At 43.8% G+C, this 26,266-nt stretch overlaps 1 protein-coding gene, 1 non-coding gene and 1 pseudogene across 2 annotated transcripts in view; 1 reads left to right on the forward strand and 2 right to left on the reverse strand.

Annotated features, from left to right (window-relative positions):
- Positions 1 to 10,749: 10,749 nt before the first annotated feature.
- The window catches only part of LOC137316675 (zinc finger protein 271-like), a 114,167-nt gene continuing 98,650 nt past the window's right edge, over positions 10,750 to 26,266 (reverse strand). Inside the window, exon 3 of the mRNA XM_067980521.1 lies at positions 10,750 to 11,508. Coding sequence (XP_067836622.1) covers positions 10,881 to 11,508 — 628 coding nt within the window. The 3' untranslated portion in view covers positions 10,750 to 10,880. The remainder of the gene's footprint in view (positions 11,509 to 26,266) is intronic.
- On the reverse strand, positions 13,075 to 13,146 carry trnag-ucc (transfer RNA glycine (anticodon UCC)). The gene has a single exon. It is a non-coding gene; the product is annotated as a tRNA-Gly (tRNA).
- LOC137316837 (histone H2A-like) lies at positions 13,657 to 14,065 on the forward strand (annotated as a pseudogene).

Consider the following 26,266-nt stretch of genomic DNA (forward strand, 5'->3'; position numbering starts at 1 on the left):
TATTTTGAGGTTGGTGGAAGAGCAGAGGGACCTGGGGGCGTGTATTCACAAATCTTTGAAAGTGGCAGGACAAGTTGATAAGGCGCTTAAGAAAGCGTATGGGATACATGGGTTTGTAAATAGTGGCATTGAATACACAAATAGGGAAGTCATGTTAAATCTTTACCAAAGACTGGTTAGGCCTCAGCTGGAGTATTGTGTACAACACTGCGCACCACAGTTTAAGAAGGATGTCAAGGCCTTGGAGAGGGTACAAAGGAGATTTACCAGGGTGATGCCAGGGATGAGTGACTTCAGTTATGTGGAGGGATTGGAGAAGCTGGGATTGTTCTCCTTAGATCAGGGAAGGTTACGGGGAGACCTAATAGAGGTGTTCAAAATAATGAGAGTTTTTTATTGAGCGAATAGTGAAAACTGTGTACTCTGGCAACTGGATTGGTAACCAGAGGTCATAGGTTTAAAATAATTGGCAAAACAACTAGAGGGGAAATGAGAAGGATATTTTTTTTGAACAGAGGTTGCGAAACACTGCCTGAAAGGATGGGGTCCCTTTTAGAGGCTGTCTTCGTGTCAGAGACTCAAAATCCCTATTTCAACTGGGAACCTGCAGGAACTGAGTGAAACGGGTTTGCTTTTGTACCTGGATTCAATGTACAATGTGGAGAAATCGGTAAAATGTTTTAATGAATCGGCAGGAGTGAACATGATCAATACAATTATATGAAAACTGTAAATGAAGCCGCTCATTGTTGTTGGACCAGTCCTTTCTGAGCAGTGCTTTTAACTTTATTCCTGAGAGAGGTCTCATTAAGATAATGCCCTGGACTTTGAGATGTTTTTGATTTACCCACATCATCATTTACATCGGAGCCAAAGCTGCTGATGTAATGTGTTTGTTCAAATGACTGTAACGAATAGCAATGATCAGGGGTATAACCGTGTCAGTGGAGATTTACCCCCTGTATAAATCAGGGATCGCTATAATGAATCCACTCAGACTGCCTGCCGGAGCTGCGGTTTTCATGCCAACAGAAGTCACTGCTTCTCAAAGAAATGGGATATTCAGTAATGTATCCGATAGAATGCATTTATTATCCTGTTCTTGCAGCCATTGGAGTTCCAGGTAAGCCATTATCTCAGCTCTTAATGGTGTTAATCGATATTAACTCTGCTGCTGTACTTGGCATTCTTTTTTCTTCCATCATGTATTACACAGTGGACTGTTCTGTGCGAAGTGACTGCTCTTTTTTCTTGTAGCAGCTGCATGACAGATGTTACGATCTTGGATATCCAAACCTGGCATTGTTACTGGATTATTCTCTGTACTGAATGTATTGGAATCAGGTGTCTGGGCTAAGAGCTGGTATCAGGCCATCAGGAGCTGTTAACAGTTTCATGTTTTGGAACTAACCTGTCCTGGAATATTTTTTCATCAATGTGTTTTCAGTGATTGATAATGAGACAGCTCACGGTCTCAGTTTTACAAGGAGGCAGCGCAATGTCCTCCCTCCCCAATAACATGTTTCAGTTTAACTGGGATTTCAATGTATTTATTGGCTATCACAGTTATGAAATATTATTTCATTCTGTGTATATCTGACGCCGCATCAAATGTTTGGTTACTGAACTGTGTTTGCTGCTGATTCTTTCACATCTCATTCTCTGCTTCACTGAGGATGAATTCACTGTAAAATGCAATGTTTTGATGTTGTGTTGTATCAGTTTCCGTTTTATCTGTTGGAATCATGAGCCCTTCTATTTATCTTTAGATCTTCAGCAGCAGCGGTCGTTTTGGCGTTTCGTTAATTGAACAATGCCGCCATCTAACGCTGTACTTTTTAATTACAGTTATAGGAATTTAATTTATTTTGAATAAAATCTGGAAGAGGCATTCGACTCTGTTTATCCCATGCATTGTCGATGAAGTGAGCAGTGTAGGTGAACAGGTGGAGAACGGGATGATCTGTAGAAATATTAAACCGTTCACAGAGACTTAACCATTTATCAAACTGACATTAAGAACACGATCGTTGGAACATGGGGCTGGTGAAGAGAAAGCAGGCGCAGGATGTTAGGATTTACTCGGATGTGAAAAGCGGCTTTGAGAAAGAGAGCAGAGAGAGTGCATACAATAATCACTCAAAAATAATGGTTGAACTTCGTAATTGGATTGTGTTACTGGGACCTATCGATTCGATTTCCTCCAACACTCTGCTGCAGTCTCTCCCTGTGAATCTCAGCCTCTCCTCCCACTGCACTGAATCCTCTGTCTCCTCACCCGTTTGCTTCAGTTGACCCGTTTTCCAAATCATATGCTGCTGACTCCCCTCCACCACCTCCATGTCCTTTTTTTGTCACCCTCCCAATCTCACTCACTGCCTCCGTCTCCAGCTGCCTCTTCCAGTCCGATCCGAAATCTAAAAGTCACCGTGGCGGATCTCGGTCTTTCCCGTTTTGTGCGAGCCCCTGTCGTCTCTCTCCGCCCAGAGCAACAAACCAGATGCATCTTCCCGTGTCCCTTCTCGACCATGGATCACTTTCCCTTCTGTCTGGAACGCAAAACCGGATGTAATCGGCACATGAAGCCACTTTTCCCTTTCCCGCTGGAACTGCGCCCTCACTCGGCTCTTCCAGGTAATGCGATGCTCACTTTATTTACTTCCTGTATCAATTTCCCAATTGATTACTGACAGTTGTGTTTAAAAACAATTCTCTGCCCGAAAGCCCTGCCCAGGTCTGTTAACCAGTTTCCAACATTTGATGCAGCAACAAAGCTGGAAATTTCACCCCAGATCCTTTCAAACTGCACCTTTGTCTCCAAGTCTGATCAGTAATTTCTCTCCTTCCGTTTCTCTCTCTTACAGTTAACTTGGTGGCGATTGTGATCCTGTCCCGAGGAAAGTGCGGACTCTCCAAATGTATCACTCGCTACCTGGTGGGAATGGCGGCGGCCGATCTCCTCGTCGTTATCACTGATGTCATAATGAAGCGCATTGCTGATATTTATTTCCCAGTTTCATTTTTGACCATTACCCCCGTGTGCCGTCTCATTGTCATCCTGAGTGTAGCAGCCACAGCGGCCTCTGTCTGGTTCACAGTGATTTTCACCTTTGATCGATTTGTGGCCATTTGTTGTCAGAAGCTGAAAACAAAATATTGCACCGAGAAAACGGCGGCTGCTTTTATCGCGGTGGTGAGTGCGCTGAGCTGTTTACTGAACATTCCCTGGTACTTTGTATTTGGTCCGGAATATATAATGGACAATGTACCCCGGGGTTGTGTCTGGAAAACGGCCTTTTTTACTTCACCCGCATGGGAAGCCTTTGATTTGTTTAATCTTGTGTTAATGCCTTGTCTCCCATTCATTCTGATATTGCTGTTCAATGTTCTCACCGCCAGGCACATTTTATCGGCCAGTAGAGTCCGCAGGGGACTCCGGGGCCGCAGCAATGGAGAAAATCAGAAGGATCCAGAGATTGAGAACCGAAGGAAATCCATCATTTTACTCTTCAGTATATCAGGCAGTTTTATATTGTTATGGAGCACATTCATTTTTTATTTTATCTCTCTGCGTATAACAAACGCCCAGTACTATCCGGCCAGTGACATTGAGTCAGTCGGATTCATGCTTCAACTTCTCAGTTCCTGCACCAACACGTGTATTTATGCTGTGACCCAGACTAAATTCAGAGAGGAGCTGAAGAACGGGGTGAAATACCCACTGAATCTAATTGTTAGATTAGTTAAATCATAGAAACGTCTGAAGACTTTTCATCAGAAATTAAATAAAGATTAATTAGAGTAGATTTTCCGGTTTGGCAGTGGAGTAGACGGGCGGTAGCGGATCGGGCGCCCGTTATTCACCGCGCCTGATTGTACTATCCATTGACATCAATAAGTTCACTGAAGTAACTCATATCAATCCAATACTTCAAATGAATTTGTAAATACCAGACAGGAATTATATTTTAGCCGACAAATGTGGTGTTGTGAAATGATGCAAGATGCGAGTCTAACATGAAACGCTTTGCTGTTATTAGTCTGGAAATAATATCGTTTCAATATTAAATGTTTAATCCTGAAATGAATAAAATCAAATCCTCATTTTCGGTTGATGATTATTTCCCATCAAACACACTGCCCGGTGGGATGGACTGAGGGTGAGCTGTCAGGGTCAGACAGCGTCCTGTTCATTGGGACATTTGTTTTGACCAGAACAGAATAATAATGGACCAACACCCGGACCGTTACTAACTGGTAAAATATTAACGTATTTTCAAACTCCAGTGGGGAGTTCCGGAGATCGTTTCCTCTCTGAGCTGCTGTGCAGCAATGTTTACTCACTGGAACTGGTTCCGGAATCGCAGATCAATTTCCTTGGTGTCATCCCAGACGCATGGTCCCGGTCTGTGAACCAGGATAAAGTCAAGGTTATCACCTCCTTAGCACGGCCCACAGATGAGACCTCCCTGCACTTTTTTTCTGGGTATGACAGGTTGTGTGGGGATTTTATCTCTGACTAAATGGAAATTGCCGCTCCCCTGTATGGGCTACTTCGAGCGGGAGTTGAACGGCAGTGACAGAGAGCCACTCCAACATCATCCCCACCCTTAATTCTAGACTTCTTATTGGTCCGATGCTTGCCGCCCCCATTATACAAAGGACTGTGCCCTTTATCCCCGTTCCCGATCTGAGAGTTCCGTCGCCATGCTTGGGTGGGTCCATCATGCTGAGACCAATCCCATTAATTTTACATCGACTCCTTTCCAGGGAGCTGAGCTGAACTACACAGAATGAGCAAGGCAGGTACTTCCAATGTATTGCGCCCTCTCTAATTCCCTCCACATCATTGGAGGTCAGAAGATTAAGGTTTACACCCATCATAGTCCAGGGCTCTTCCAAACAAAAGGCCGAATTAAAGAGGGAAATGTGTCCAGTGCCAGAATCACTGATTGGCCCGAATCACTGATTGGCCGCCTTGTCCACCGAGACCCTCGAGTTCCCACCAGCTGAAGATGTTCGGAGAATTTTTACTGACCCGGATCAACAAAGGTTTAAATCTCATAGAAAGTAGTCAGATTCTAAATTTGAGCCAAGATAGTTATATAAAGGGGTGGTTCAAGGGAACTTCAGATGAGTGTAAATTGAAACGCTGCAGCTCTGTCTGTTACAACCGCAAGCCGTGTAATCAAATGGAGTAAGTTTGGGGTTTGATACTAAAGGTAGTGACAGTCCCCACACTGAGAAGGTTGTGTCTGGCCACGCTGGCCGAGCAGATGCAGGACGTCCCGCCCAGTTGGCCCGTACCCCACCACCTTTGGAAAAGTTCTTGAAGGGGAACCCTTTCCATCATAAGGCCGTCAGACAGTGGACGGCACGGAATGTTCTGAGGCTCCTGCAGGTAAATGAGAGGGTGGATCCAATCGGGAAGTTCCCCCAAAAGGCGGGCTAAACCATTTAGTGGAACGTCACGTCACCGGAACTGACTAACAGGCACCAGAATGTAGCTTGGATGATGGTGAAAAGGGCCATCCCAATACAGTCTTTCCTGCGCACAGCATCTCATCACTACCGTGGACTGCACTCGAGGCTGCAGCAGAGACAAGGCCATCGTCCATCTCCTGGTGGACTTTCCCTTGGCGCAGAAGGTGTGGAGAGAGATGCGTTGGTATCTGTCCCAGTTCATCCCCAACAGATTGGTAACACAGGACCCTGTGCCCTATGAGTAGTTCCCCAGGACGCACACCAAAACAGATATCAACTGCTGCTGGAAGACCATCAACTCGGTGAAGGAGGCCCTTTTGTCGGCCCGAAACTTGCTGGTCTTCCAACTGCAGGAGCTATCCACGACCGAGTGTTGCCGACTGGGACACTCCAAGGTCCAGGATTACAAGCTGTGGGACGCACTGAGGCACGCTCCGGCTTAAACAAAGGCTCTATGGGGAAAGGCCACTGTGTAAGGCCATTTCACCTTGTATTGTACAGCACGTATTTGAAGATATGTATTGTGTTTCGGATTGTAATGGTGAGATCGTAGTGTGTACGATTTGTATTGTGTTGTTTTGAATTGTAATAATGGAATGGTAGTGTGTACGATCTGTATTGTATTGTGTTGAATTGTAATAATGGAATGGTAGTGTGTATGATCTGTATTGTATTGTATTGTTTTGAATTGTAATGATGGAATGGTAGTGTGTCTGATCTGTATTGTATTGTTTTGAATTGTAACTGTGATATTTACATTGAACTGTGTGGATCCATAAATTTTATGCAATAAAGACTATTTTGAAATATCAAAAAAAAACTGTCTCACCGTGGCTGTTTGTACTGGACAGTGAACAGTGGAAATACAGACGGACAGTAAAGATGTGGGGAGTTATACAAAGAGCATCTATTGCAGGCACCAGGTGAGAAATAGGAGTATTTTCTTCATGGTGAAAATCTAGTGACCGTAGAAGAGTAAAGGGATTTAGGTGCACAGGTACACCAATCACTAAAAACTAGTGCACATGTTCAAAAAAAAATTAAAGATCTCAATTTCTCGGCTGTCATATCCCAAAGTACCCGCTTTCAGGTGCTTAGCCAACTCTCTGGAATTTGCTGATACAATCAGGCCCCACTGCCTCCCTCGCTGGTCCATTCCATAAATCCAGCACCCTCTGCATTAAAAATGTTACATTCAAACATTCTGCTCATCCGATGCCTCAGGTTAAGAAGACTGATTGTGGCGGGAGGACCCAGACCATCAGCCTGATGTGAGTTTGGACATTTCTGCTTTTAATTCCGAATTTTGCATTTACAGTTTTTTCCTTTTTTTGTTCAATTCTATTTGGATTTCATTCTTGCAGATTTTGCATTTTTAAACAAATTCTGTGCGCAGTGAGTGTTGACTCCGGGTCCTTTGATTGACAGCTCTCCCCTCCCCCCATGCTCCTGGGCTGACTCACATCACGTGACACGCTGCGGCGTCACTCACATTTGCGCGCTGATGTCACGACGCGTACGTGCCGCATCGGCCGCAGGGACGCCGCGCATGCTCCGCGCTTTCCCTGTGCCGCGTTCCCCTAGCAACCGGCCGACGCCGGGAGGATGACGCTGGCGTCCTCGCGCGGGCGCTGCTGTGGGCGGGGGCGAGGCCGACAGAGGGAGGGCCCGCACCCGGGAGTGGCCTGAGAGGGGGGGGGGAGACCGCCGGAGTTCTTCGGGGCCTCCTGCGGGCCCCGTGAATCTCCACTCTGGCAGCGCCCGGTGTCGAGCTGGGCTCGGGGGGGAGTCACTCTCCCGCCTCCCCGTCAAACGGGCCGTGGGTCGGAGCCCAAAAGTGAGCGAGAATCAAACAGCACAGAGAGAGGCCGCTCGGCCCATCGCACCTGTGCCGGCCCTGTGAAAGAGGCCGCTCGGCCCATCGCGCCTGTGCCGGCCCTGTGAAAGAGGCCGCTCGGCCCATCGCGCCTGTGCCGGCCCTGTGAAAGAGCGATCCCATTAGTCCCACTCCCCCTGCTCTTTCCCCACAGTCCCGCAAATTTCCCCCCTTCAAGGATTGAGCCGATTCCCTTTTGAAAGTTATTATTGAATCTGCTCCCACCGCCCTTTCAGGCAGTGAATTCCAGATCAGAACAACTCGCTGCCTAAAAACATTCTCCTCATCTCCCTCTGGCTCTTTTCCCAATTCCCTTCAATCTGTGTCCTCTGGTTACCGACCCTCCCGCCAGTGGCAACAGTTTCTCCCCATCGACTCCATCAAAACCCCTCCTCATTTTCAACCCCTCTATTAAATCTCCCCTTAACCGTCTCTGCTCCAAGGAGAACAATCCCAGCTTCTCCAGTCTCTCCCGGTAACTGAAGTGCCTCATCCCCGGGACCATTCTGGTAAATCTCCCCTGAACCTTCTCTGCTCCAAAGAGAGTAATCCCAGCTTCTCTATTCTCTCCATAATTATTATTATTTATTAAGTGGGTTGTGCTGGGTATCTGGAAGCTGTAATTCGGTGAGTAGAAAGCAGTGGGAGGATAAGTCTGCAGATTGATTTTGGGAGATGGTGAAGACGGTGATCGTGGATTCAAACAAGGGAGGGAGGTGGTCTTTGAGACCGTCCGTGCTCTGTTGTAAGATCTCACTGTGTGTGTCTTGTTCCAGCCGTTCCCATTTGTACCTGTGACCTGACTGGCGGAGTCTGCGACCTCAACTGCTGCTGTGACCCTGACTGTTCCCCCGCGGACATCAATGTCTTCCCCACCTGTCTGCCGGGCAGTGAACCGTAAGTTTCTGTTCGTGTGTTACTACATTGGCTCCCGGTCCAGCAATGCCTCGATTTTAAGATCCTCGTCCTCGTTTTCAAATCCCTCCATGGTCCTCGCCCCCTCCCTATCTCTGCAACATCCTCCAACCGATTTAATCTCCACCAACAACCCCATGTCACTCCAACCTATCATGGATTCTACCCAACCCATTTATCTCCTCCCACAGCCCATGTACACTCTACGCACAACCATTGCTGGGTCACTCAGTCCTGTTATACACACAGTCAGTGCTGGAACGCTCAGTCCTGTTATACACACATTCATTGCCGGGACACTCAGTCCTGTTATACACACAGTCAATGCTGGGATACTCCGTCCTGTTATACACACAGTCAGTGCTGGGATACTCAATTCTGTTATACACACAATCACTGCTGGGACATTCAGTCCTGTTATACACACAGTCAATGCTGGGATACTCCGTCCTGTTATACACACAGTCAGTGCTGGGATACTCAATTCTGTTATACACACAGTCAGTGCTGGGACATTCAGTCCTGTTATACACACAGTCAGTGCTGGGATACTCCGTCCTGTTATACACACAGTCAGTGCTGAGATACTCAATTCTGTTATACACACAGTCAGTGCTGGGACACTCAGTCCTGTTATACACACAGTCAGTGCTGGGACAACCAGTCCTGTTATACACACATTCATTGCCGGGACACTCAGTCCTGTTATACACACAGTCAGTGCTGGGACACTCAGTCCTCTTGTACACACAGTCAATGCTGTGACACTCAATCCTGTTATACACACAGTCAGTGCTGAGACACTCAGTTCTGTTATACACACAGTCAATGCTGGGACACTCAGATCTGTTATACACACAGTCAGTGCTGGGACACCCAGTCCTGTTATACACACAGTCAGTGCTGAGACACTCAGTTCTGTTATACACACAGTCAATGCTGGGACACTCAGACCTGTTATACACACAGTCAGTGCTGGGACACCCAGTCCTGTTATACACACAGTCAGTGCTGGGACACTCAGTTCTGTTATACACACAGTCAGTGCTGGGACACCCAGTCCTGTTATTCACAAAATCAATGCTGGGACAGTCAGTCCTGTTATACACACAGTCAGTGCGGGGACACTCAGTCCTGTTCTTCACACAGTCAGTGCTGGGACACCCAGTCATGTTATACACACAGTCAGTGCTGGGACACTCAGTTCTGTTATACACACAGTCAGTGCTGGGACACCCAGTCCTGTTATACACACAGTCAGTGCTGGGACACTCAGTCTTATTATACACACAGTCAGTGCTGGGACACTCAGACCTGTTATACACACAGTCAGTGCTGGGACACTCAGTCTTATTATACACACAGTCAGTGCTGGGACACTCAGTCCTGTTATACACACAGTCAATGCTGGGACACTCAGTCCTGTTATACACATTCAGTGCTGGGACACTCAGTCCTGTTATACACAGTCAATGCTGGGACACCCTTTCCTGCTATCAACACAGTCTGTGCTGGGACACCCAGTCCTGTTCTACACACATTCAGTGCTGGGACACTCAGTCCTGTTATACACACAGTCAATGCTGGGACACTCAGTCCTGTTATGCACAGAGTCAGTGCTGAAACACTCAGTCCTGTTATACACACAGTCAATGCTGGGACACTCAGTCCTGTTATACACACAGTCAGTGCTGGGACACTCAGTCCTGTTATACACACAGTCAGTGCTGGGACACTCAGTTATATTATACACACAGTCAGTGCTGGGTCACTCAGTCCTGTTATACACACAGTCAGTGCTGGGACACTCAGTTATGTTATACACACAGTCAGTGCTGGGACACTCAGTCCTGTTATACACACAGCCAATGCAGGGACACCCAGTCCTGTTTTACACACAGTCAGTGCTGAAACACTCTGTCCTGTTGTACACACAGTCAGTGCTGGGACATATTGGATATATTGGCCTTGGAGGGGGGACAGTGCAGATTCACGAGAATGACACTGGGGCTTGAAGGGTTCAATTATAAGGACCGGTTGCATAAACTTGGTTTGCATTCCCTTGAGTTTAGAAGGTTGAGGGGTGATCTGATCCAGGTATTTAAAATTATAAATGGATTCGATAGGGTAGAAATATAAACTATTTTCTCTGGTCGGTGAATCCAGAACAAGAGGACATAAACTTAAATTTAGAGCTCGGGTGTCTTGGAGTGAAATCGGGAAATTATTTTTCATACAAGGGTAGTGGAAATCTGCTCAGCCTGATTGAAGTGGACCGTGTGATATAATAGATTTTTCTGTCCTGTCAGAGTTGGACATTTGTAGATCCATCTTTTGAAAAGGTGGAGGAACTCAGTTCTAAGATGGATTCCACTCACTTCATCATAAGTCCTCAATCACCTTGTCTTATCATCGAGATATCAAGGACTAGACACACTGTGTTTCAAAGAAAGCTGATTTATTTGACACTTGTACAGAATATTAAACGCCAGCCCAGTTAAAGGGATTATTAACATCAGAAACAAACCCCAACTGTCAGAATGAACATGGTTCAGTCCTGGATGTGATTAACATCAGCAATAACAGCAGAATCCAACCCCTGCAGTCACATGTGAACTCGCTGGTGACTCAGCAGGTGGGATGATTGAGTGAATCCCATCCCACACACGGAGCAGGTGATCGGCCTCTCCCCAGTGTGAATACGTTCATGTCTCAGCAGATCCCATGTTCTTTTAAAGCTCTTCTCACAGTTCGAACATTTAAAGGGTCTCTTATCAATGTGAACAAGTTGGTGTTCAATGAGGCCGGATGAACAAGTGAATTCCTTCCCACACACGGAGCAGATAAATGGCCTCTCCCCAGTGTGAACTCGCTGGTGTGTCAGCAGGGTGGATGACTGAGCGAATCCCTTCCTGCACAGGGAGCAGGTGAATGGCCTCTCCCCGATGTGAACTTGCTGATGTCTCAGCAGGTGGGATGATCGAGTGAAACTCTTCCCACACACGGAGCAGGTGAACAGCCTCTCCCCAGTGTGAACTCGCTGGTGTATCAGTCGGCTGGATGACCGAGTGAATCCCTTCCCACACACGGAGCAGGTGAACGGCCTCTCCCCAGTGTGAACTCGCTGGTGTATCAGTCGGCTGGATGACCGAGTGAATCCCTTCCCACACACGGAGCAGGTGAACGGCCTCTCCCGAGTGTGAGTGCGTTGGTGTGTCAGCAGATCACTTTTTCTTTTAAAGCTCTTCTCACAGGCAGAACATTTAAAAAGTATCTTATCAGTGTGAACAAGTTGGTCTTCATTATTGATTCAGGATTTTCGAAAGCAAAAGCAAGTTTCACCCAACACTTTTCCATCAAATTTTCAAATCCCTCTGCAGGGAAGTAGCGATCAAAATGAGCAGACAGAGCAGCGAGATGTAACTGTATGACACATTTCATTGCATTCTGTTTATCTTCATTGATGCTGTTCTCTCCACCCCAGAGGGCTGCGGATGCACAGTCGTTGAGTGTATTCAAGATTGAATTTGATAGATTTTTTGGCAAGGCAGTGAAGGGATATGGGGATAGGGCGGTAAAGTGGAGTTGAGGTACAAATTCAGCCATGAACTATGGAATGGTGGAGCAGGCTCGAGGGGCCGTGAAGCCTATTCCTGATCATATTTCTAATGTTCTTATCCTGCCAGAGGTGCGGTGCCCAGAACTGAACACAGTACTCGAAATGAGCTCTAACCAGAGTTCTGTATAACTGTGACACAACTTCCACTCCTTTTTATTCCAGATCCCTGGAGATAAAGATCAAAATTCCATTATCATTTTAACTTATTTTTGCACCTTTTCGTGAATTCTGTACTTGGTCTTATAAATCCCTTTGCTCATCCACAGTTCCTCGTTTCTTCCCATTTAGAAAATATATCTATCTTTTTATGGTCGAAAGCGATTGACCTCACACTTCCCCACGTTGAACTCCATCTGCCACAGTTTCACCCACTCACTTAATCTATCAATGTTCCTTTGCAACTTTCCGCTCCCATCTATAATATTTACGTTGCCACCTAGCTTAGTGTCATCAGCACAATTGGATATACGGCTCTCTAGATAAGAACATAAGAAATAGGAGCAGGAGTAGCCCATACGGCCCCTCGAGCCTGCTCCGCCACTCAATCAGATCAGGGCAGATCTTCGACCTCAACTCCACTTTCCCGCCCGATCACCATATGCCTTGATTCTCCTAGATTCCAAAAATCTATCGATCTCAGCTTTGAATATACTCAACCATTGAGCATCCACAGTCCTCTGTAGAGAAATCCAAAGATTCACAACCCTTTGAGTGACGACATTTTTCCTCATGTCGATCCTAAATGGCCGACCCCTTATCTTGTGATTATGAGCTCCAGTTCTTGACTCTCCAGCCAGGGGAATCAGCCTCTCAGCATCGACCCTGTCAAGCCGTCTAAGAATGTCATACATTTCAATGAGATCACGTCTCATTCTTCTAAACTCCACAGAATATAGGCCAATTTTACACAATATCTCCTCATAGTACAACTGCAGCAAGACTTCCTTACTCTTATATTTCAAAAACCTTGCCTTCCTCACTCTCATTGGACCCTTTGTCGCTCACTATTTCCAGCATGTTTCCCTCTATTTCTTCGATAGGGAAAATAAATGAAGGTTGAAAACATTTTGCTACAATTACACCCGTTTATGTTTTGGAAACAATAACCAACTGAACTGCATCAAATTCGATTGCAATCTTAAGAGTTTCTGAAGGAAACAAACTAATAAGAACACTAAATTGCGATGGCCGGGAATCGAACCCGGGTCAACTGCTTGGAAGGCAGCTATGCTCACCACTATACCACCATCGCTGACAATGCATGATACTAAAATAGTTGATAAACAGCAGACCCTGAACAGATACTGCAGGCTGTTGGATTTTGTTCTTCATTGAAACTGGTTTCTGACGGATCCTTTCTCGCTCTGTTGCAGTTCCCGTCTCCGCCCAGTCGATGTCGCCAACTCCCAATCAATGGAAATTACACAACAGCCAGTAATCCTTCACCTGATATCGGCCGCATCACCCATTCAGTGAGGTTAAATAATTATATTAAATGATTACGGAGACCTGACTACCAGCTGGGCACGAATGGATGCTTAATGTTCAAGTCTATAAGATCTTTAGAAAGGACAGAGAAGTAGGGAAAGTAGGGGGAGCAGCAATATTGCTAAAGGACAATATTACAGCAGTTCAAAGATAGAATATCAGTGAGGGTGAGCGGGCAGTGTATACAATCTGAGAGAGACCCATCACAAATGCCCCCACTGTAATCCTCCAGAAGGAATAAGAAGGGCGAGTGCTGGAGATTTCTTTATTCTGCATGAAAGTATTTGTGAGATTGTGGAAATTGTCTGGAAGAGGAAAAACCGGCGTTAAAGCTCGGTCTAAGGACAAGCCTCGCTCATCCCGGGCCGGACTGCAGTTCCCTGTGGGCCGTGTTCACAGGCTCCTGCGAAAGGGGAACTACGCTGAACGTGTGGGTGCCGGAGCCCCGGTCTATCTGGCTGCTGTGCTCGAGTATCTGACGGCTGAAATCCTCGAGCTGGCCGGCAACGCGGCCCGGGATAACAAGACCCCCATCATCCCCAGACTCCTGCAGCTGGCCATCCGCAACGACAAGGAGCTCAACAAGCTGCTGGGACGGGTGACCATCGCTCAGGGTGTTGCCAGATATCCAGGCCGTGATGCTGCCGAAGAAAACTAGCATTGTCAGCTCCAAAAGCAAGTAAAGTGGCCACGACTTAATCTGATAACCGAAATGACAGGACCAACCTTATTGAAATCTTTGAAGAAGGAACAGAAAGTGAATACGAGTTTAATGCAGTAGATGCAATTTATTTGGATTTTCCGAAGGCCTTCGATAAGATACCGTATTTTAGACTCATGGCTAAGTTCAGAGCACGTGGAGTCAGGGGACAGGTGGTCGAATGGATAGCAAGTTGGCAACAAAACAGAAAACTGAGAATAGAGGTTAAGGGTCGCTACTCAAACTGGCAAAAGGTGGGAAGTGATGTTCCAGTTGCTGGGACCACTGTTCTTCACAATTTACATTAACAATTTTGATTTGGGAATCGGAAGTAGAATTCCAAAATTTGTGGACGACACCAAATTGGGGGATGTAGTAAATGCAAAGGAAGAATGCATCAAAATGCAAGAGGACATTAATAAACTTACAGAATGAAGAATAAGGAGGTCACACACTGTTTGGATTATAAGAGTCTAAACGGGATAGAGGAGCAAATGGATCTAGTGGTACAGATATACAAATTAAAAGAAGTAGCAACGCAGCTCAATAAGGTCATAAAAAGGAAACTCAAACACTCGGAATCACTTCTTGAGAGATAGAATTGAAAAGCAAATAAATTATCTTAAACTTGTATGGGAGCTTGGTTAGACCAAACTTGGAGTATTGTGCACAGTTCTGTTCTTCATATTATAGAAAGGACGGAGAGGGATTGGGGAAGGTGTAAAAATGAATCTCATGGCAAGAGAAATGAGAGAATATTCTGATGAGGAAATGTTGATCAGACTGGAGATGTTTTCTCTGGTAAAGAGAAGGCTGAGGGGTGACCTGATAGAGGTCTTACGTTAGGGTTTCATATGGTAGACATAGAGAAAATGTTTCTACATGTGGGGAGTCCAAAACTCGAGGTAATGAATATAAATATAGTCGCTAATAAATCCAAAAGGGAATTCAGGAGAAACTGCTTTGCCCAAAGAGTGGTTAGAATGTGGAAAACGCTACCACAAGCAGTAGTTCAGACAAATAGAACAGGTGCGTTTAAGGGGAAGCTAGAGATACACATGAGGAGAAAGGAATCGAAGGGTATTCTGATAGATTTAGATGACTTAGGGAGGGAGGAGCCTCGTGTGGAGCATTAACGCCGGCATCGACCAGTTGGGCCGAATGGCCTGTTTCTGTGCCGTAGTTTCGATGTAACTCGATGTAAAGGCTCTTTTCAGAGCCACCCACTGTATGTGTGAAAGGGCTGGTTACTGTCTGAAGGGAGACGCAGATATCATGCTACCGGTGTTGCTTTGAGCTGCTTTATTCTCGTTGTAGACGAGATGAGGTATTAATGGGACTGGAGTCAGGGCACCGACCACAGTCCGGGACTTTAAACGGTGATTTATGGACCCCAGTCCACACATCACCAGATTTCTTGTATTTATTTAAAATACTTGCCATGCTGGGCTCGTGAAGCATCACCAGAACTGATCAACTAACCTTTCCACATCTGTGGGATTCAGCGCTTCGCTCCGTTTCTGTTCTATGTTGTTGGATTATTTACATAACGCATCAAACTCACTGGGGAATCACTGAAATGTAACTTTGTACAGAAACAAGTAACAGTGAATTGCCTGGTGCCCAGGAAATCAGAAACATTACTCGCCTTCCGTCTTGTTGACTAGTAAACCGTGTTTACAGTCCACCTACCCTCTTTGTTTACATATGGGGTGGGGGGGGGGGGTGGAACAGAGAGGGAGGGAGCGGAGGAATCAGTGACAGACAGCAGAGAGCGGCCTCTGATCTTCCAGCACCAGCTTTCTCCATCCGCCAATTTAAAACCGTTTATCGATAATAGAACCGAAACACAGCGCTCCGCACAAACCCTTACAGACTCGGGCTTCATATTCAAGGATTCCAAGAAACCCGGAGCTTTTAAATAAGCCACGTTACAATTAACAGTCGTTAATATTCCTGCCTAAATACAGTCCTTTCGAGAACAAGTCAACCCGTCTCTTTCCATTCCAGTCCCAAACCTGATTCTATCTCCCCACACATCCCCTCCCAGACGGGTTCAGCAGTTTACAAACACCTTATTCCAGCTGAATTGGAGAATCTCGAGTGTTGGGTTTGAGTTGTGACGCGGAGTTTCTCCACCAGTATTATTGTCTCCCTGAATCTATGAAAAGAAAACGACCATGAACTGGGACTGGAGCCGAACACATCCCCAGTGACAGTGAGGCCCGATCAGGACATCCCATTCTCTCTGTTTTATATCAGACTGTATCCCACCTTCGTGTGCAGCACGACAGAAAGACAAACGTACACTGTCAGTCTTACACTTCCGATCAGTGTGTTCGTATCACGTTCAATAGCAATATCCCACATTCATATACAGCATCAGAGAGAGAAACAGACAGGGAGAGAGACACGGTGAGGGAGACCGCGGAGAGATACAGTGCCACAGTATCAGTTGCAGACTGAGCTGCAAAGTTTAGTTTTATCCAGAAAGATTAGATTGGAGAGACAAAAGATGCAATCTCATCTCTCACTGATATTGTACCAGAGGCAGACACACTATTAATCCCACCCTCAGTTCAGAGGGTGACAAAAACAATGGGACACATTTAACCCTCTCTTGCCTGTTGTACTATATTCTGTTTTGCAGCACAGGGACGTTCGGTATTACTCTCAGTAATCGAGAGTTTCACTCTGATTAAATTAATTTAGGACTGTTGCTATCAGATATTAATCCTACACGGTCCCAACAAACACACCGACTCACTCTTTCCTCCTATTTTTCTCCAGGATTGGTGAGAAATCCTCCCCACAAGTTTCTTCATAACACGTCAGCTTTATCTGCAGAGACCAAGAATGAATCAAAGCCACAGGCTCATTTCACAGCCGCTCACTTAATCTCTGAAAGGATCTTTTCCATCAAAAGATACCGAGAGAAACAGCAGGGATGGAAACATCTAGTTTAATAGTTAGAGATTGTAAAGTCAGTCTGGATTCCAGCGTTAGGCACTGGTGGAATCCCATCTGTTTCCCATTCTGGTGCCTGTTCCTGCACTGCCTGTGGACCCCATTCCCTCTGACCTTTCCCCCAGACCCACTTCCTTTGCTCAGACTCTGAAAAATTCCAATTGGGGAAAGTTTCCATCGATTTTTGTATTGGGAATTGAACCAGATATCTGCGCATGCGTGACTCAGCCCCGCCTCCAGCGCTGATTGTTGGTGAGCAGAAGAGCGCATGCGCGCTGCCCTCCCCCAGCTCGGCCTGTGGGCGCCATTCCCTCAGTGAGCGGAAGAAGATGGTTTAAAACAGCCGGGAATGGAGAGATCACGGCCCCCGGGGGAAGGGAGCAAAGAGCAGCCTCGTTACAGCAGCTCATCGCTTCGGGACCGTGTCCGCAGATGGGCTCAGAGATCGGCATTGAGTCCGGGGGAAGGTCAGGGGGAGTCCGGGGGCTGTTTGTAAGAGGCGGAGTGGATCAGGAACTGGTCCCGGAACATGGAGTGAGCGGGGGAAGGGAGAGGTCATTCTCGGGCTGTGTGTGTCCAGGGTGTGTCCAGGGGAAGGGAGACAGAATGGGAAGAACCTGCTATTTAAAATCATTGCTGCTTTCCCTCCCCAAACCAGTAGTGAATGTTCCTGGTTTAGTTCCAGTCTCACGCTGTTTATTGTTATTGGACAGTGAAGAGTGGAAACAGAGCCGGACAGTCAGGATGTGGGGAGTTATAAAAAGAGCATCTATTGCAGGCACCAGGTGAGAAGTGTGAAGGATACATTTTAAACAGCGGCAGTTTGCTTTCAGTTGAACTTTTAATCCCATGGGAGAGGGGATGAGAAACCTGACCTGTGCAAAGGTCCCTGCCCCATCGGGTAATCCCATTCATGTGTCAGTGGAGGGGTTGGGTTGTGTCTGGATTCTAATACATTGTTGTAAAACAGCCCAACGCACCTGGTATGCAGAAGCTGAGTGCTGCAGTACTGCAGTGGAGTCAGACTCTGACACTGTTTGAATCGCTGATTTACGTTTATGGATATTCAAAATAAGTATTAACAGATATTAAACTGATCACTTCTGTATTTTCTTCCTCACCTGTTTTTAAGTTACCAGACATACGTTCCTTTCTACAGGCAAACCCTTGAAGGAGCCAGAATAAATATGATGCTTCCTCCACCCGAGGCACAAGGAACAGTGCAGTCAGCTCCTTCTCACACACAGTAAGTACATTATCACTCACAGAGCACAGAGACACAGACAGGTCATCAGTTCCACCGTCTCAGACAGCAGAAGTAGTCAGTCCCACACTGATCCCATGTTCCAGAGACACATTTTCAATCCACAGTCAAACAGAGCAGGTGAGGCAGACGCTGTTCCATTTCCCCCGAACTCAGTCCCGCTGACAGGTGGATACAAAAATCCAAGTCTAAAATCATGCTTTCAGGTTGTCAATCTCACAAAAGGGCAACATTAGCCATGAACTAAATACCAGATAGAAATCACACATGGTACCCGATTGAATTGTACAGAATGAACCCCAACAATATACCCCGAGATTTCAATTGAATCCTAGCCCAGAACTCACACACACACACACACACACGTGAGTTTTATACATGTAGTATCCTTTCGAATAGCGTAGCATTCGAATACAAATTGCAAGTCCAAAACTCACGTACAGTATCAGATTGAGAAATGCTGTGACAGTGTAACCTGAGAAACAAATTAGATACCAGTTTATAATATACTGATAGTATGAGATTTAAAGATACAGTATCAATTCTATTAGTCCAGACTGAGATTGACATTACACACGAGACAAAAATCTTGTAAAATAACATTGAAATATACAGTATCAATTCATTTAGTGCAGACAGATATCCACATTACATTCCAATTCAAAAATATCACAATATCAGTTTGAAAGATAGATTATCTTTCACAATAGTACTCACAGAGATATAGATTTAATACTAGTCCAAAAAGCACACACATTATCTGATTAAAACCTCCAGCATCAAATCAAAAGTGTATCCATATTTACCAATTAAATAATGAGAAAAATTATTCAAACACTGAGATATTAAAGCTACAATATTGAACGCCATAATGTAATCTGAGAGAATAATTATATACCGATACAGTACAGAGACACACAGACACATAATGAATCCCACACTCAGATACAGTACAGAGACACACAGACACATAATGAATCCCACACTCAGATACAGTACAGAGACACACAGACACATAATGAATCCCACACTCAGATACAGTACAGAGACACACAGACACATAATGAATCCCACACTCACATAAAGTACTCGAGGTTGCCAGACACAAAGTGAATCCACACTCAATTAAGGTACCAGAGTTGACAGAGACGGAATGAATCCCACACAGGCATACAGTACCAAGGACTGACAGATACCGAGTTCAACCCACACTTTCATAAAGCACTAGAGACTGAGAGCTAAAGTATGAATCCCACACTCACACACAGTACCAGAGACTGACAGATCCAGAATGAATCCCACACTCACACACAGCACCAGAGACTGACAGATCCAGAATGAATCCCACACTCACACACAGCACCAGAGACTGAATGATACAGAATGAATCCCACACTCACACACAGCACATGAGACTAACAGATACAGAATGAATCCCACACTCACACACAGCACCAGAGACTAACAGGTACAGAATGAATCCAACACTCACACCCAGTACCAGAGACTGACAGATACAGAATGAATCCCACAATCACACACAGTACCAGAGACTGACAGATACAGAATGAATCCCACACTCACACACAGTACCTGAGACTGACAGATTCAGAATGAATCCCACACTCACACACAGTACCTGAGACTGACAGATTCAGAATGAATCCCACACTCACACACAGCACCAGAGACTGACAGATACAGAATGAATCCCACACTCACACACAGTACCTGAGACTGACAGATTCAGAATCAATCCCACACTAACAAACATTATGAGAAACTGCATATATGGAAATAATTCAACACCCACACACAGTACTGGAGAATGTATGTACAGAATGAATACCACAGTCAAATAGAGTACCAGAGAGTGACAGATACAGCATGAATCCCACACTCACACGCAGTACCAGGGACTGAGAGATACAAAGTGAATCTCACAGTCACCGACATTAGTGCAGGCTGAATTTCACATTACGTAAAAATCTCACAATCACAGATTGAAAGATACCGTATCAATTCCATCAATGCTGGCTCAGCTACACATTTCGTACCAGTCCAAAAATCTCATAGTGTCAGATTGAAAGATGCAGTATCAATTCCATTGTGCAGACTGAACTACACATTAGAAACCACTACAAAAAAACTGATACAGATTCAAACTGAAATAGACACATTATATACAAGTTCAAAAATGTCACCAGATCAGTTTGGAAGCTGCACAAATTCACAATTGTGTTCCCATCGATACAGATTTAATAGTAGTCCAGAAAGTGCCCACATTATGTGATAATAACCTACAGTATTACATTTTAAAATAGATCATTATCTACCAAATAAAGATTGGGACAAATTATTCATACATTAAAGTATTAAATATACAGTTTTGAATGCCATACTGTAAATGGAGATGCAAATTAGATTCAGATAAAGAATGAATCTCACACTCTGATAGAGTGCCAGAGACTGACATATGGAATGAATCTCAAACTCTTACAATGTGCCAGCGACTGACAGATTCAGAATGAATCCCACACTAACACACAGTACCAGAGAGTGACAGATACAGAATGAATCCCACACTCACATACAGTAGCAAAGACTGGCAGATAAAGAATAAAAGTCACAGTCAGATTACTACAGACTGAGTTACACTTTACAGACCAGTCCAAAGATCTCATAGTGTCAGATTGAAAGATAAAGTATAAATTCCATTAGTGCAGACTGAGCTACATATTAGATATATTGGTAAATACTCAGTATTATACTGAAATAAACAGTATCAATACCATTGGTACAGACTGAGCTGCACATTATATACTAGTCCAAAAACCTCATAAATGATCAGACAGGAAGATACAGTTTGAATTCTATTAGCATCACCGGAGCTACACAATACATACCAGACTGAAAATCCCATACAGTATTAGACTGAAAGATACAGTATCGATTCCATTAGTGCAGATTGAGCCACACATTATATAGCAGTCCAACAATCTCATACCCCATCAGACTCAAAGATACAATATCAATTCCATTAGCACAGACTGAGCTATATGTTACTCACCAGTCCAAAAATCTCATACTGAATCTTTCAATCTGATACTGTATCACTTCCATTATTGAAGACTGAGCTACACATCACATTCCAGTCCAAAAATCTCAGTGTCAGACTGATAGATACAGTATCAATTCCTTTAGTGTGGGATGAGCTACATATTACATACCAGACCAAAAATCTCATACAGTGTTAGACTCAGATACAGAATTAATCCCATTTTTGCAGACTGAGCTACAATTAACATACCAGTCCAGTAATTTCAAAGCAAAACGTACATTATCATTCACAATAGAGTTCAGAGATTAAGATGTAATATCACTCCAAAACTTACACACATTGTTTCTTAAAAGAAAATCAAAAAGTGTATCCATATTTACAAATTAAATACTCGACGAAGAACTGTAATTACTTTAAAGTATTAAAGATACAGTTTCAAATATGTTAATGTAAAATGAAATAAGAATACGGAATGAATCCAGACTTGCACATTGTCTCAGAGACTGAATTACAGAATGAATCCCACACTGAGCTAAAGTAGCAGAGAATGGCAGATACAGAATGAATCCCACACTCACATAAAGCACCAGAGACTGACAGATACAGAATGAATCCATCACTTATATAGAGTACCTGAGACTGATAGATGCAGAATACACCCCATGTTCACACTCAGTTCCAGAGACAGACAGATACAGAATAAACCCCACTCTCATATACAGTACCAGAGACTGACCTCTTCTGGACGTAAGCTAGAACTGTAAAAGAGCGGAACAAATTCACATTATCTGACGTGGCTACAGAAACAGGACAATGTGCAATGTGAGGAAAGTTTCTGTCTGTAACTTCTACTCTCGTATTTTTGCACATTTTGACGGTGAAAAATGAAGAGATTTGATTCATAATTAAGTTTTTGTTTCACTCATTCCATAGTTGTGAATTTGCCCCATTATATTTCACTGTACATTGCGCAGTATTCTCTCTGATTTCTCAGGACACGATTTACATTTCTCCTCTACCCCATTTAGACTCTTATTTTCCAAGCATTATGTGGCCTCCTTAATTCCCCGAGCAAAATGCACCACCTCACACTTTTCTATATTGAAATTCAATGGCCATTTACACTGACTTTCTGCAAGGTTATTTTGTCGCAGCCTTCCTCAGTATAGAGAATACTCCCGAAATCAATTGCAAGAATTTAACACAGCATTACAAGTAGTGTTTGGTCCAACAAAATGTACTTGCAGCTCGTCTCCATTCCCAGTTTCTCTTAATCCCACTCGTGCAATATAATGTGAAGAATGAGTTTATCTTCTGTCCCTCTCTCATCTGTAAACTTCAATGACCCGGGGTTTGGGGACATCTACTGGCCGGAAGCAGAACTGCAACAGTTCGGAACAAATTGCTGAAACCGGACAATGTGCAGTGTGAGCGTGTTTGTGATTGGTGGCAGGTATTAAATCTGATTTTTAAACCTGCCCATCAACCTTTAGTGTTTGTTATTGAGCAGTAAACAGAGCCGGACAGTAAGGATGTGGGGAGTTATACAAAGAGCATCTATTGCAGCCATCAGGTGAGAAGTTTGATGGACACATTTTAAACAGTTGCTGTTTTGTTTCGGTTGAACGGTTAGTCCCAAGGGAGAGGGAAATAGAAATCTGATATGTGCAAAGATCCCTGCCCCATCGGGTAGTCCCATTCATGGATCAGTGCAGGGGTTGGGTTGTGTCTGGATGTCACTAAATTGTTGTAAAACAGCCCAACACACCTGGTATGCAGAAGCTGAGTGCTGCAGTACTGCAGTGGAGTCAGACACTGACACTGTTTGTATCGCTGGTTTTCATTTGTGGATATTACAATGATTATTAACAGAGAGATTCCATTGATCACTTTTGTATTTTCGACTTCACCTGTTCTTGAATTACAAGAGATACTTTTTCTTCCGACAGTCAAATCCTTGAAGGACCCAGAATCAGTGTGATGTTTCCTGCACCCGAGGCACAAGGAACAGTGCAGCCAGCTCCTTCTCACACACAGTATGTATATTATCACACACAGAGCACAGAGACACAGACAGGTCATCAGTCCCACAGTCTCAGACAGCAGAAATAGTCAGTCCCACACTGATCCCAATCCAACAGTCAAACAGAGCAGGAGAGAAAGACATAATTTCCATTTCACAACGACTCAGTATTGCTGACTGGCAGATAAATAATTCCCAGTCCAAAATCACACCCAGTATCAGATTGAAAGGCACTGTGTCAATCACACATTAGTTCAACCTGAGCTACAAATTAAATACCAGATAGAACTGACACATGGTACCGATTGATAGGTACGGAATGAATCACAATCGTGTACCCCGAGATTCAAATTAAATACCAGCCCACAACTCACACACATTATGAGTTTAAAGATGCAGTATTCATGACAATATTGTACCCTGAGATACAAATTAGATAACAGTTCAGATGTTACCCATATTTGAATCACATATATGTCCAAAAACCTCATAGTGTCAGAATGAAATGTACAGTTTTAATTCCTTTTCTGAAGACTGAGGTACACATTAGATACCAGTCCAAAATTCTCATATAGTATAAGACTGAAAGTCACAACATCAATCCCATTAGTGCAGACTGAGCTGCACATCAGGTCCAAAAATCTCAGAGTCAGGTTGAAAGATACAGTATCAATTCCATTGATGCAGATTGAGCTACATATTAAATACCAGTCCAAAATTCGCATAAAGTAACGTATTGAAAGGCACAGTATCAAGCCCATTAGTGCAGACTGAGGTACACATTAGGTACCTGTCCAAAAATCACATACAGTATCATACTGAAAGATATAGTATCGATTTTATTAGTACAGACTGATCTACACGTTACATACTGGTACAAAAATCTCACACAGTATCAGACTGGAAGATACAATATCAATCCCATCAGTGCAGACTGAGGAATACATTAGATACCAGTCCAAAAGTCACATTCATTGTCAAATTGAAAGATACAGTTTCAATCCCATTAGTGCAGACTGAACTGCACCTTACAAACCAGTCTAAATATATTACACAGTATCAGACTGAAAGGTACAGTATGAATTCAATTAGGAAAGACTGAGCTACACATTATATGCCGACCAAAAATCTCATACATTATGATACTGAAACATACATTATGAATCCTATTAGTGTAGACTAAGCTACACATTACAAACCAGTCCAAAAATCTCATACAATGTCAGACTGAAAGATGCAATATCAATTCCATTAGCCCAGACTGAGCTACACAATAAATACCAGTCCGATAATTTCACAGTAAAATATTGAAATGTACATTATCTTCACATTGATTAAGATGTAATCCGACAACAAAACTCACACACGTTGTTTGATTTAAACAAAATCCAAAAGTGTATCCATATTTACAAATTAATGCTAGATGAAAGATTTGCATACATTAATGAATTAAAGATACAGTTTCAAGCAACATACTGTAACCTGAAATAACATTACAGAATGAATCCAGACTTGCACTTAGCCCAGAGACTGAGTTACGGAATGAAACCCGCACTGTGATAAAATACCAGAGACTGCCAGTCACAGAATGAATCCCACACTCACAGAATGTACTGGAGACTGATGGATATAGATTGAATATCACACTCAAATACAGTACCAGAGACCGACAGGCAGAGAATGAATCCCACACTCACGTATAGTCTGACATCTACTGGCCATAAGCGAGAACTGTAACAGAGTGGAACAAATTCACATTATCTGTCGTTGTTGCAGATTCAGGACAATGTGCAATGTGAGGAAATAGTTTCTCTCTGTAACTTCTAATCTCGTATTTTTTCATATTTTGCGAGTGAAAAATTAGACAATTGATTCATAATAATGTATTTGTTTTGCTCATTCGAAAGTTGCCCCATTATGTTTCACTTTACATTGCGCAATATTTCTGTCTGATTTCTCAGGACACGATTTATATTAATTCAAATAAACCGAACTGAAACACAAATAAAAACTGAGCGCTAATCTCGAACTTTCAATGACGAAGTCAGAAGTGAAAGTGATAAAATATAGAAAAAAATAAAACTGAAAATGCTGGAAAGACTCAGCAGGTCCAGCAGCATCTGTGGAGAAGGGAAGCTCGGGATAACGGTTCAGGACTATGACCCTTCTATAGATCATAAAGGTTAATCCGACATAATTTAAATAAGGAACGGGAATCAGCAGAGGGAAAGGCTTCAGAAAATCAATTAATTTCACTGAATCCGGGCAACTGTGTCCCGTATCCACCGGACAGATCAGGGCAAATAATAATACAAAGGAACAGAGTTAAATTCAACGTTATGGGGGAAATAAATTAATTTAAAACATTTTTTATACAAATTAGACCCGTTTGTGTTTTGGAAGCACTATCCCTCTGAACATCATCAAATTCGGTTCCAGTCTTGGTGTTTCTGAATTCAGCGTGCTGGGATTCAAACCTGTTGGAATTAAGTGCTTGGGAAGCCAGCTATACTCACCATTATAGCGCCTTATTTTACAAGGATGGAGAAATGGAATGTTTCTGTGGAGTTTGGGACTGAATTGCTCCCTTTGGGTTTCTGGCACTTTAAAAATAGACAATAAATATTTCCCAAACATCAGCCCCTGAACAGACACAACAAGCTGATGGAATTTCTCAATTGCAGATATAAAATAAGAGGATGACAAAAGCGAACAGGAAGAGGTTAGGAAGAAGTCACAAAAACAATTAGGGAAGGAAACAGGAACCACGAAATCAAATTATCAAGGAATATCAAAAGAAATAGTAAATTATTCCACAGACACAAAAATAACAAAAGGAAAATCAGAATATCTTGAGGGTCACCCGGGG

The sequence above is a fragment of the Heptranchias perlo genome, unplaced genomic scaffold, assembly GCF_035084215.1.
Source record: "Heptranchias perlo isolate sHepPer1 unplaced genomic scaffold, sHepPer1.hap1 HAP1_SCAFFOLD_60, whole genome shotgun sequence".
NCBI lineage: Eukaryota > Metazoa > Chordata > Chondrichthyes > Hexanchiformes > Hexanchidae > Heptranchias > Heptranchias perlo.